The sequence below is a fragment of the Pan troglodytes genome, chromosome 4, assembly GCF_028858775.2.
Source record: "Pan troglodytes isolate AG18354 chromosome 4, NHGRI_mPanTro3-v2.0_pri, whole genome shotgun sequence".
Classification (NCBI taxonomy): Eukaryota; Metazoa; Chordata; class Mammalia; order Primates; family Hominidae; genus Pan; species Pan troglodytes.
Genome location: NC_072402.2, coordinates 137,816,761 through 137,830,000, shown reverse-complemented (window position 1 = coordinate 137,830,000; position 13,240 = coordinate 137,816,761). Strand labels below are relative to the sequence as shown.

At 41.2% G+C, this 13,240-nt stretch overlaps 2 protein-coding genes across 10 annotated transcripts in view; one reads left to right on the top strand and one right to left on the bottom strand.

The window, feature by feature from the left end:
- PURA (purine rich element binding protein A) overlaps positions 1-4,488 on the bottom strand; it is a 64,960-nt gene extending 60,472 nt beyond the window's left edge. For 2 of the 5 annotated variants that reach the window (XR_010157018.1, XM_016953928.4), the window contains exon 1: positions 4,250-4,434. The gene's annotated coding sequence lies outside the window, so the exon portion shown is untranslated. Of the gene's footprint in view, positions 3,168-4,249 lie in introns of those variants that run through there. The other 3 variants (XM_016953926.4, XM_016953927.4, XM_063810740.1) reach the window with 2 other exon arrangements.
- LOC134809979 (uncharacterized) lies at positions 3,204-9,549 on the top strand. Of its 5 annotated transcripts, XR_010157019.1 has the most exons (5): positions 3,204-3,331; positions 3,866-3,996; positions 6,005-6,173; positions 6,708-6,887; positions 8,305-9,549. XR_010157019.1 is itself a non-coding variant. In XM_063810741.1 (4 exons), exons 1-2 carry the CDS (start codon positions 4,491-4,493, stop codon positions 6,051-6,053), a joined length of 447 nt encoding a protein of 148 aa, XP_063666811.1. In that variant the 3' UTR covers positions 6,054-6,173; positions 6,708-6,887; positions 8,305-9,549. The 5 variants fall into 5 exon arrangements, 4 of the variants coding, with proteins under 4 accessions (XP_063666811.1, XP_063666812.1, XP_063666813.1 ...); XM_063810741.1 differs by lacking the exons at positions 3,204-3,331; positions 3,866-3,996 and adding an exon at positions 4,491-4,888; XM_063810742.1 differs by lacking the exons at positions 3,204-3,331; positions 3,866-3,996 and adding an exon at positions 4,491-4,888 and having other exon boundaries at positions 6,691-6,887.
- Positions 9,550-13,240: the final 3,691 nt, after the last annotated feature.

Below are 13,240 nucleotides of genomic sequence, written 5' to 3'. Positions count from 1 at the left end.
GAAAGCTAAGGCCTATCTCCAGGGGACCCCCCCTGCCAATGTGCCCACTCTCTCCCCCATCACCTTCTACAGGCAGCTGAGAGACACAGATCACACAGCTCTGCCCCTGGCTTTCTCAAGCACAGATCGTTGCCTCTGTCCTGAGGAAAGTATACCTATTCCATTTGTGGGTTCTATTCCCATTGAGCATCTCCCTCTTCCCCCAAAAGTAAGGAGACTTGCCTCCCTCACTCTTAGCCCGAGGGACAACTGGGAATATGATTGCCCAGCTTCCTAGAAAAGAGTGGACTAACGATCAAGAAACCAAGAGCAGGCTAGGGAATAAGCCTTGCTGATTCCTGTACCCTCAAAGCCCCCCTTACCATATCTCTTCACCTCCTGAACAAACTTGCCTGCTAGGTATTCACAGCTTCCTTTTTCTCTTAGAAAGAGCCCCATTCTACTCAGCATTAGCTACTTCAGCCCTGGGCTGAAGTTTGCGACTTCCTACTGAAAAGAAACAAGAAGCACCTGGCCACCAAGGAGCAAACAGGCGCTGTCCTGTGCACCCGTCTCAGAACCACCCACCTATGTCCAGTGGTCCCTGAAATGGCTCTCTGAAGGGAAGGCTCCACACCAAGAGATAAAAACCCAGACTTTGGGCCCCATAAAGAACTTCCCCTTATTTGGGAGGCAACCTCTAGTACCCTGTAGTACTCTTTCCGTGTTGATTTTTTCTGCACTCCTTCCCCTGTCCCAAAGTCTATTGAGAAGGGGACACAGGAACTTTTGAAGCACTTTGAACTGCACAGAAATACACGTGTGAAGAAGCAGTAACTCCTCCAGGCTCGAACAGTAGCAATCAGGACTCTGGATAGACACCAGCGCCTCCAGGGACAAAAAGGCTCAGTAGCAGGCTCTCCACAGAGAATGGAGTGGGACATTATGCTTCACTTGTAAACTGAGGCTAAGATCTGGTACAATCCGATCTAGAAGGGCTGCTGCTCTTCCTCAAGAGTTTACCTTGCGTCAAACCAAGCCCCTGCTCCCTAATGAAAACTCAAGGCAGCAACAAGGCCAACGAGAATACGATGAGGGCCCCACCCACCCCCCCTGCCAGTCCCTGCCTTTCTTCCGTGCTGATTGCTGCCCCCAGGACAGAAGACTAAGACTGGAAGCTGCCCCGCCTTCCTATCCCAACTTCCCGCCTTCGTATCCCAACTTCCCGCCTTCCTGTCCCGACTTGCAGTCTAAATTTTCTTGCCCTCCGTCCTAGACGTCTATATACAGGGATTCCGAATGATTTGAGTTTGGAAGTGCCCTGTTTTTCTGAAAAAGTGACTGCCACCAAGAACTGACTTCTTAGTTACTCAGCGCAGAGGCAACTGATGAAGTTTCCAGACAGAACACAAGTTGAATCTCATTTGTACACTTAAACTGGGAATTTTAAGGTCAAATCAGCAAATGACTGGGACCTAGATCTCTCCACATAAATATGTACTTGTTTTATGCTATTCATTATATATGTATAAAACTTTTGCCCTTATTTGCCAGCTTCTCTACTTTATGTGTGTATCTAAAAAGCAAACAAGATTAACAATGCCTTTCCAAAATAATTCAATGATAAATAGGATTTTTAGCATATTTTCACTACTGAAACGAGAGTTAATTTCAGAATAAGCCTTTAAGTGTGGGCTTTTTCTCAGACTAAGGAGGTGAAAGGCAGCTTTCTTTGGGCTATAGTGTACAGTAGCCTTAAAAGGCAATCTGGGAGAAATGAATATAAACTTCCGGAAGTCTTAAAAGTTTAAACTTTAAATAAAACTTCACAGTTATATTTGCATTGTAACACTGAAAAGTCATTAGAAAATAAGTGGATTTTAAGACTTCTAACCATTTGTTAATAATCTAAACAATATACTAACTTGGTGAATGAAGTCTGTTCTAGTATCCAGCTGTTTGAATTTGTTAATGTAAAACAAATAGTTGTAAAACTAAATGTATAATTTCATTAGAATGTAGGAAAGACAAAGGGAAAACGAAATATACAGCAAATTAATATGCAGCAAAAATCCATGTTAATGAAAAACATCAAAAAGTAAACATTTCCTTTCTCCTCACAATATGCTTACAAAGACATAATGTCTCTAATTTCTTGAGCCCTTTTATTATTAATACAACAGACACATTTTAAAGAGAATAGAGACTGCTTTATTTTTAATCCCACTGTCTCTATGTATTTAACAAACTCTTACCAACAAAAAATTGTGCGCAAAGAAATACACATTAGGCAGAACAAAAAAGAAAAAAGCTTTAATTTTCTTCAGCCTGACTACAGGTGATTCTGAAATAATCTAATTCAGTTTTGGTTTTATAAAGTAAAAATCAACACACATTTATAAAATAGACTTGGAAAGAGGTTGTCTACCTCTGGGTAGTAAACCCTTCTGATTATAGAGTTCCTAATAGAAACAATATGTTGATTAATATTTTACAAAATCACAAATTTCCAAAATAAAGAACATTAGAGCTTGTGTTTTCAAGTGATACTTAGATTAAATACCAGTCTTAAACCAGACAACTATCTTCAATACCCAAATCATTAAAACTAACTGGGATGTTGTACTGTAAATGTTCAAAGTGGAGGAATTAGCCATTTCTTCTCATGACTATCTACCAAAAAAATTGAGAAACTCTCAAATAAATCTTAACATTTAACAACAACAATGACTAATAGTAACAGCATTTCCCAGATCGTTCTTTAAAAGCGTATTCCTTTTCCATAGCTCACTTAATCTTGAAAATCATGCCTCTTCAATGCTATTTTAATGTTTAGGATTAAAGATATGAAGTAAACATTTAATATATGAAGAGAACAATCCACTTGATAAAAATCCTCGCATTTCCAAAATGTTTTCATTTTAAGCATTTGCAGAAGTTAAATAAATGTAGCAGACATTCTAAATTCGATAAAAAATTCAGAGAACCCGACATTTTATGTACCCCAAAGGTCCAAACAGAACCGATGTAAATGTCAATAGCTGTCTCCCTTCCGGCTGATACTTAAATGGTTTTACTAGTACTCAAAGCAATGAAATCAGCAACTCTCTCTCCACACTCTAGTCAACACTCCAATTTCCAAAGCCGCAATTCGCAAACGTCAGTTGGGCGGGGGCGGTGGGGGATCTTGAAGTAATCCAAAAATTTCCTTTCCCCTTTGACAGTCCACCAAAAGATGTCAAACCAAATCCAGCCTATTGTAAAGCTCTGGGACCTCCCTTCCAAGGACACCGAACACAAGCTTAGACACCGCTGCGAAAAGCTGTCCAAAAGCGCCTGGCCGGACAGAAATGTAAGGAGCCCAGACCAAAACGAATTAGAACCCCCAACAGAGGGTCCCGCAGACACCGCGGAAAAGAAGGTGGCATTTATTCCGGGGTAGACAGCTACGAACCAGTTACCCCAGCCAGTCTCTGGGGGCTCTCCAACCCAAGTTCAGGTTTATGGCAGATATATTGGTTGGGTGCCTTCCCCTACAAACATCACAGCCCGCCTCCGGGGCCCACCGCCGCTCACAGAGAAGACCCCTCAGCTTCACATCCGTTCCTTTTGCCTTCGGACAAAGGCAGAGGAGCTGTGGAGCTGACCCAGCGCTGTGGGGCAGTAAAAATGCCTTGTTCGGGCCACCCATCTTTGGGCCCGGCTTCATCTGCGATGTCAGCACCAAAGGTTTTTTTTTTTTTTTTTTCCTGGTTTTGTTTTGTTTTTACAACGCATCCTGGGCGGGTGTATGCATTTGGTGGTAGTGGGGTGGGGGGAACCGAACAGAGGAGGGGTTGGCAGTGAAGCCTGGGTTATAGAACTCTCCTTCCTCTCCCTCCTTCAGGGTTGCCGTGCAGGGAGTGTCAGCCACGTCTAGCGCACAGTCCCAGGCCCCAGGGCGAAGACGGCCAGGGGAAATGGGGCTCAGGGCTTGCTAAGCAAACGCATCACTGGTGGTCTCCAGCGCCTGCGGAGGTAGGATCGCCTCTTTTCTTAAGGGGCGTGTTATTTTGTTCTCTTTTGAAAGTAGGAGGGGGTTCATTCGTTTCTCGCTGCGGGGGGTGGGAGAGAACGTTGCTGCACCGCCTGGGTCTCCAAGAGGGAGGGTGCGGGGATGTCTGCAATGGTACTATAATTATTCCTGGGCTGAGAGAGCAAGTAAAGGGGACGGGGCGAGCGTCACCTGGAGCTGTGGCAGTGGCAGCAGGGAAGGTCGCGAGGGGCTTACCCGGGCGGGCGGGCGCTGTCCTGCCGCAGGTGAGGGAGGGCGCAGGCTGGCGGGAGGGAGGGCGCGCGCGAGACAGGCGCGAGGAAGGGGGGAGGGGAGGAGGGCGCGCGCGCGCACACCTGTCCTGGACAGCGGCGCTAGCCGAGCTGCGCCTCACTTAGGCTCTGCGGGCTGAGGAGGAAGGAGGGCGGGCTGGCGGGCGGGGGCGGGACGCCGAGGGGAGGAGGAGGAGGCGGCTCGGATGGCTGGCTCGGCTCTCGCTCGCTCTCCCTCCCGCGGGCAAGTCCGGCTCACACCCTGCTTCTCCCGCTCACTCACAGCCCCCTTGGCTCTCCCTCCTCCTCCTCCTGCCCCTGCGGGATCCGCTCGCCGCCGCCGCCGCCGCAGACGGCAAGTCGTGGCAGCCAGACGTCGGCGCGTAACCCGGCGCTCCGTGCGTGACTCCAGGCGACGTCAGCGCGCGCTCCGCGTTCCCCACCCCTCCTCCCAACTCCGTGGCTCGCGCCCTTCGCTCTCGCGTCCCTCCGTTTTAGCTGCCGCCGCGGCGGCCGCCGAGCGCGCTCTTTCCGCCCCCTTCTCGCGCGTGAGCGCGCCCTATCGGCTCCTGGCGCGTCAACATTCCGCGGGCCAGGCCTTGGGGTGCGTCTGAGGAGGGGGATGTCTGTGGCCTCTCCGCCCACACTTCCTCCACCCACCGCCCGCAGCGCCCCAGAAGGACCTATTACTCGTTTGGCTTCTGAAGGCCGAAGCCAGGCTCTGGCGGGGATAGAACCCTGAAGGGCCTGCGCCAGCTCCAACTTAGGGCCCTGTGCGTCGTTGCGACTGCCGCTACCACCCCATCACGCGGCACCCCCGCCCCAACTCCGCCCGGGTCTCTGAAGAGGCAATAGGCCTTTCATCTCCGGGGAAAGTCTCACCTTGGCCCTCAGACACCCGCCAAGAGGGGTCGGAAGGACAGAATTAGCATACAGAAGAGGGGCTAGAGCACTTTGCAGGCTCTGGCCCCAGGAATCCTTGACAGGAAGCGTGGGGTTGCTGCCCAGCCTCCCACGCAGTGTAATATATTGAAGCCGGGCCCCTTTGAGGGAATGCGACTTCCTTGGGCCGAGGGGGAAAGGGTAAAAGTTAATTTTCATAAAGTGCTATGCAAGGGCTAAATGTGAAATTATAAAATGTCCTTTAAGACAGTCTTCTTGATATCGTATCAAGTTTGACAAGATTTTTGGTGCACGGTAACGCTTTTGCTCGCTTTCTACGCTGTCACGTCTCCATCCTGCAACACTGAATACGTAGATGGAACGTGGATCAGCTAATAACTGCAGCAAAATAAAAACTGCATTTATCATCTTTATCATTATTTAAATAGACCTCCGAGAAGTCAAACTGTGATTTAGGAAAACTTAATCATTGCCTCAACCTATTTAACTATTTTGTTTTGAAGTTACTTTACAAATATACCACAAAATCCCTCTTTGTTAGGCAGTGGTAGACTTTTAAACTCACTTGTTAGATAACCTTTCCCAGAAGCATATCTAGTTGAGCCTGCAAGGCAAGTAGGACTAAGGTATAATTACTCCCATTTTACAGATGAAAATTCAGTTATCAAAATGTAAGTCAGTTGTTAAGCGTTGTGAGTAGTCTATCACTGATAAAGGGGAAACTCTAAGGTCTATTATTGCCTGCTTTATTCACTAAACCAGAAATCTCTCAATTGTTTTTTTCCAAGTATCTTTTGCTGCCTCTTATGTATTGTAGGCAGTGCCTGATGGCTGAGAAGAATCGCAGAGGACTAGAAAAGGTTTGAGTCTGAAATTATCTGGCACAGAGGATTAGAGCTCAGAAATAAGTGATTGCGAAACAGTTCAACTTCCCTGTTAATGACAACAACAACAACAGCAACACGCTTATTAATTCCTAGCTGGAGGTGAGAAAATGAGACTGGCTTAAGGGTGATGGGTCATTTCCTTTGAATTGCTTCTTTATATTCACCTCATCTTTAGGTGGCAGCACTACTATATAAATATCCTTCGAAGTACAGTCTTCTGCAACTTAATATCCTAAAGGATATTCTGTCCTAAATGTTTCCAACTGTATTGTGGAGATTAGAAACTGGTGATTTTATGATATAAAATCATAGCTGAGAATTAGAAAACTTGAGGTTCTAGAGGAGGAAAAACAGAAAGGCTATCAGACACATTAATAAAATACATGGAGCTACGGAGGGAAAACATTAGAAAGTTTCAAGAAAAAAGTTTTTTAGGTGTATGAGGAGCAAGTAGCATCTCTTTAAACCTTGTCTTTTATTGAAACATAGGACAAGATAACCTTCCAAAGCAAACCATCCTTTCTCAGTACTGCATATTTATCAAGCATTTACAGGTTTGAAGTTGCTAGTTATATAGTTGCTTGTACTCAACTGTAATTTTAAAATTCCGATGCAGTTTTTCCTAATTAACAGCATCAAGCTTATGAAGATTTCCAAGTAAGACTTTATTGTTGACCCTTGTTGAAGAGAACTCTACTTGGCTTCTTTCCTGGCTTTCCTAAATTGTTCACATACAAGATAAACTACCGTCATTCAGACTTACAGAAGTGAGAAGACAAGCTGAACCAAATGTAAAATGGTAGCAATTTACAGGTAATTCTGTATCTTAATTTCTCCCACATTTTTAGGGTAAAAAATTGTGATATATGGGGGTTATTTGGATCAAGTGTTTTCTAAGTAGAACTTTGTCATAATTAATTTTATGTATTTATAGTAGTTCTCCCTGTGTCCCTTTATCCAAGCAACACAATACAATTGAATTTATGTGCATTTCAAAATAGACTCCATTTGATTTACCGTGTAAATACAACCACCAAGGAATATAGAGGTATGACAATCAGGAGTGAGAAATAAAAGCATTTCTGGATAGAGGATGAAGTGTTAATAGTCTTTCTTTATGGCGTCTTCCATCTATCTCAAGTCAAACTTGGAGGAGGAGTCTCAAGCAAATTGGTAGTACTCAAACTCTGCAGTATTATGTTAAGATTTTTAAGCTCTCTGGTGCCAACAAATCATGCAGCCTGGGGGCCTTTGCTCCAAACTTCTGCCAACTCCATTTTGGCAGTAAAATGTTCTGTTGAACAAAGTTTGCACGTGTTTAGGGTGTGAAGTGGTTCCTCAGGCATTTATCTAGTTTTATTCCAGTTTAGGGACTTGAAGACAAGGGTCAGAAGTGTGAGACTTGTAGACTTGATATGTGCACTGAAACATACTATAGTAGCAATCTTGAATTTTTGGTTTAAGCAAGGACAGCTTTTTCATTGTTGATACTGGAGTTATTAAAGTGAATCCTTTAGTTTACTCCTTAAATGCTAACATGGTATCGAATTGGTTTTCATAAGCAGGTAAGCAGAACCCTCTCTGTTGAGGGTATAAAGCTGGGGAAAATCATTCCTCATCCTCCTAACTACACCACACCAAAATGTGTTTATCCAGATGAAACTCACTAAACAATAACTTGAGAGCAAAGGGACCAGTAATTATTTAAACTTGATCTCATTTGTCAAATTTTATGTAACTATGAGTCTCTGATCTTTTTTAGTATCAGTTGTCTGGCTTCATCTTTTTGACCCATCTCCTCCCATTCTGGAATCATTGGTTAACAGCACCTGAGCCAGATGTGTGTGCTAATTTGTTTTATTCCAAGGGTTCCTCTTCCAATAGAAAATGTATACAATCTCAATTTCCATTATTTTTTTCAAGTAATTCTCACAGAAAATCCTTATAGAATGTGGGATAACAGTTTGAAAGTCATTGATTAAGTACTATTGAAGCATATTTTTCTTTATCATTTAAGAGTAATGGCAAGAATAAAATACCAAAGTAAAAGTAACAGATGTTGAAATGATACTGTTGTCTTACATTTACCATAATCAGCAAAATGTAAATTTGTAGGCTACAAGTATGACAATTTGAAAATGGTAGTTATTCTTGATACTTTTACAAAGAGTGTGACCTAAATTCTTATTTGCACCTTTATTTTCTTTCCTTGTTTTTAAACGTAATTCAGATGTCAGAACTAACATGTGGATGAACTTAGAGATGGAGAAGAAAGCTGGGCTTTTCCAAAGAGTGGATCTATCTGAACTGGATAGCACTATTGAACTTTGTTGCATATTTTGTGGTAGCTCTAAAACTCCTCTGCTTGCTTACATACAACCAGACACCAGTGCCTTCTGAAGCTAATCCAGGCCATTTTTATAACCTAATGCAGTAGCACTTTGCAATTAGATGAAGAAGATCGGTGGGATTTCTTTCTGTGGTGATTAAAATGTGTCAGGGGAAGAAATCAAGACAATACTCCAAGTGAAAAATATAAAGTCAGTTATTTCTTTAATATTTTGTGTTATAGTAATCATTTTTATATTTTGAGCATACTTTTTCTTGTCTACTTAAATACTCAAAATTAATTATAAAATGTAAATGTAAGCACAATGAGATACCATCTCATCCCAGTTAAAATGGCTTTTATCAAAAAGATAGGGAATAATGAATACTGGTGGAAGGATGTGGAGAATGGGGAACCCTCGTACACTGTCAGTGAGAATGTAAATTAGTACAGCCACTATGGAAAACTGTATGGAAGTGCCTCCGAAAACAAAGTAGAACTACCATGTGATCCAGCAATTACACTAGTGGGTATATATTCAAAAGAAAGGAAATCAACATATCAAAGAGATAGCTGCATTCTCATGTTTATTGAAGTCCTGTTGAAATAGCCAAAATATGGAATCAACCTAAGTGCCCATCAGTGGATGAATGGTTAAAGAAAATGTGATTGATATGCAATGGAATATTATTCAGCCATAAAAAAGAATGAAATCCTGGCGGGGCACAGTGGCTCATGCAAGTAATCCCAGCACTGACCTCATGAAGACAGAGAGTAGATTGGTGGTTACCAGAGGTTGAGAAGGGGAGAGGAGAGGAGGGATGAAGAGAGGTTGATTGATGGATACAAATATACAGTTTGATAATGATAAATCAGTAGGGTGACTATAGTTTATAATAACCTATTGTATGGTTCAAAATAGCTAAAAGAGAATAATTGAAATAACGTAAGACAAAAATTTAAGATGATAGATATCCCAATTACACTGATTTGATCTTTACAAATTATATGAATGTATTAAATTATTACATGTATCCCCAAAATATGTACAAGTATTTTGTATCAATAAAAAATAAAATTTAAGATAAAGTAAATGTAATGATTAGCTTATATTTCCTAGATCGGAAATAAATATTTGCTTAAGTATGTTTATGATGAAGAGGTTTTTTATATTACTATAAAAATAGACACCTTACATAAACATATTACAGTTGGTGTTTAGATGGCTCTTTTTTTTCTGGCCTTGAATTTCTGGAAAGTAGGTATGGCCTGCTATGTCAGGACTAGTTCTTGGAATTCTTTGTTGTTTTTCAGTCAGCCTTATTTTCTTGGGTCATGTTTTGAACAATATTTATCAAATGTCTGTTTACCAGACATTGTTCCAGATGCTTGAACAAAATGAAATGTCTGCTGTCATAGAGTTTCCAGTCTATGTAAGACAGTAAACAAATGTATAATATAATGCTAGATAGTGATAAGTGCTAAAAAGAAGAAGAAAATAGGAAAGGGGAAAGAGAGTTTCTGTGTGATTGTATGTGAAAGTGTCCATGCATGCCGCTCACCCAGTATTTTAAATAGAGTGATCAAGGAAGCCTGTCTGAAGAAGTAACATTTGAACAGAGATCTGAAATAGTTAGTCACGGGAACATTTAGGGAGATGTTCCAGGCAGGCATTGTGGACAATTTATGTCACAAAAAAGTCACCCAAGTGTAAGTCAAGTAACATCCTGTATGATAACTATATATACATTTTTTGTTTTTTCTTAAGTGAAAAACAAACTTATTAAGTTTTCTGGGTACTCATTAGGTTTTCAGAAAAGTTTTTCATTTAATATCATTATTGCTGTATATTTCCCTTAATGATTATTCTATTATTTAATACATAAGATTTATGGCTCTACAGATACAGCTTCACAATCCCTTATCTGTAATTCCAAAATACAAAAAAATTTCTTAATTCATTTAGTGGCAAAATCTGAACTGACATGAATCTATTTAAAATTATCCTTTATGGGCCAGGTGCAGTGGCTTACGCCTATAATCCCAGCACTTTGGGAGGCCAAGGCAGGAGGATCACTTGAGGCCAGGAGTTTGAGACCAGCCTGGCCAACATGGTGAAATCCCATTTCTCCTAAAAATACAAAAATTAGCTGGGTGTGGTGGCACATGCTTGTGGTCCCACCTACTTGGGAGGCTGAGGCACGAGAATCACTTGAACCTGGGAGGTGGAGGTTGCCGAGATCTTGCCACTGCACTCCAGCCTGGGTGACAGAGTGAAACTCTGTCTCAAAAAAAAAAAAAGTATGTATTCCATTTAGTGTGACTACTGATACATTTCATTGTAGAAACATTAGTGTGTTTGATGAAGGGTTGCTACACATTAAGTAAAATATAGATAATACAATGTATTGTACCCTAAAATATAAAAAAAATTAAATCCAGAAACACATGTGTTCCCAAGAATTTTGGATAAGGGATTGTAGATCTGTGTCAGATTTCTTCTTGATTTTCTGATTAAATGTTACCATTGTTGTTAATCTTTAGATACATTGTTTTTAGAAGTATAATGCTATATAGTGCCCTTATTATATACTGGCACTGCATAAGCACTCTATATATTAGCTAATAAAATGCTAACAACAACCTTATGAGTAAATTCTATTATTCCCATTTTACAGATGAGAACACTGAGACGCAGAGATTAAGACACCTGCCCAAATCACAGTTACTAAATAGCAGAGCTAGAACTCAGACAGTCTTCCTCCATAGCTTGCACAATTTAAACTAACTCTGCCTTTTCCTTCTCCTCCCCTTTCCCCCACCCCATGCCTGTAGTATTTATATTTAACTTACTTTGAAGAAGTTTTGAGTATCAGCCCTTTCCAAGAGCATGATTTTTACATCTACTTTGAAATACCAGACATCAACATTTTACGTTTTCTTTACAAATTGGTGTCTCTCAATATTTTTAAAAATTGTATTTGTTCCTGCCCTAATTTCAGCCATTTCTGTTTCCAGTTGAAGTTGGAGATTTACTTATCCTCATTCTTGGTCTGTTAAGTTTTCACGCTAACATTAACTTTCACCATCCTTTTCCTTTCCTCTGAATATCTTTGGATAATTATGAGGCATTTCCTTTACTGTTGTGGCTTTGTCAGATGTCAGATCACATCAGAAATTTGGATCTACCAGGATGTACAAGGAACTCAAACATCTCAACAGCAAACAATCCAGTTTAAAAATGGGCAAATTATCTGAACAGACATTTCTCAAAAGAAGACATATAAATGGCCAAGAAATATATGAAAAAATGCTCAACATCACTAAGCATCAGGGAAATGCAAGTCAAAACCACAATGAGGTATCATCTCACCCCAGTTAGGATGAAGAGACAAAAAAATAACAAATGCTGATGAGGATGCAGAGAAAAGGGAACTCTTCTATCCTGGCAGGAATGTAAACTAGTAGAGCTACCATGGAGAACAGTATGGAGGTTTCTCAAAAAACTAGAAATAGAACTACCATATGATCCAGCAACCTCACTACTGGGCATTTATCCAAAAGAAAGTATATCGAAGAGACATCTGCACCCCCGTATTTATTGCAGCACTATTCACAATAGCCAAAATATGGAATCAACCCACAAGTCCAACAACAGGTGAATGAATAAAGAAAACGTAATGTATGTATATATATATATATATATATATATATATATATATATACACACACACACAATGGAATACTATTCAGCCATAAAAAAGAATGATATCCTGTCATTTGCAGCAACATGGATGGAAGTAGAGGACATTATGTTAAGTGAAATAAGCCAGGAACAGAAAGTTAAACACTGCATGTTCTCACTCATATGTGGAAGCTAAAAAAAGTTCGTCTCACAGAAGTAAAAAGTAGAACAGAGGATACTAGAGGCTGGGAAGGGTAGGGGAAAGGGAGAATAGAGAAAGATTTGTTAAAGGATACAAAATTACAGCTAGATAGGAGGAATAAGTTCTAGTGTCCTACAGCACTGTAGGGTGACTATAGTTAACAGTAATACATAGTTTCAAATAGCTAGAAGGAGGACATTGAATGTTGCCAACAGAAAAAAAGACAAATGTTTGAGATGATAAATATGTTAATTACCCTAATCTGATCATTATACCTTGTCTGCATCAAAACATCACTATATACCTATAAATATATAAAATTATGTGTCAATTAAAAAATAAAATTTTAAAAATTTAGATCTAGTTTGCTGAGCAGAAGCACCTGTTAAGTGAAACCCTGTAGGTTTCTCTCACTTAATGAATTGCATTGTTTCAGATCACTTTGTTTTAGGCATATTAAATATGTGTTTTTGAGTTGGAATTGATTTTTTTTTCATTAGTTTGCCCTTAGGTAAGGGTTTTTCCATAAGCAATCAGAAACTGAGGTAAGCTGGACTTGGTGGCTCACGCCTGTAATCCCAACACTTTGGGAGGCTGCGGTGGGAGGATATTTGGAGCCCAGGAGTTTGAGACCAACTTGAGCAAGCTAGCGAGACCCTATCCCTAAAAAAAGTTTTTTTGTTTTTTTGGTTTTTTTTGAGACGGAGTCTGCTCTGTCGCCCAAGTTGGAGTGCAGTGGCGCAATCTCGGCTCACTGCAAGCTCCACCTCCCTGGTTCACACCATTCTCCTGCCTCAGCCTCCCGAGTAGCTGGGACTACAGGCGCCCACCACCATGCCTGGCTAATTTTTTGTATTCTTAGTAGAGACGGGGTTTCACTGTGTTAGACAGGATGGTCTCGATCTCCTGACCTCGTGATCTGCCCGCCTCGGCCTCCCAAAGTTCTGGGA

What these genes read in the sequence shown, in the direction of transcription:
- LOC134809979 (XM_063810741.1), top strand. Translation starts at nt 4,491, where the DNA reads ATGGCTGGCTCGGCTCTCGCTCGCTCTCCCTCCCGCGGGCAAGTCCGG. An exon ending in TCCGCGGGCCAGGCCTTGGG is followed by an intron (nt 4,889 to 6,004) that starts GTGCGTCTGAGG and finishes TATGTATTGTAG; the next exon opens with GCAGTGCCTGATGGCTGAGA.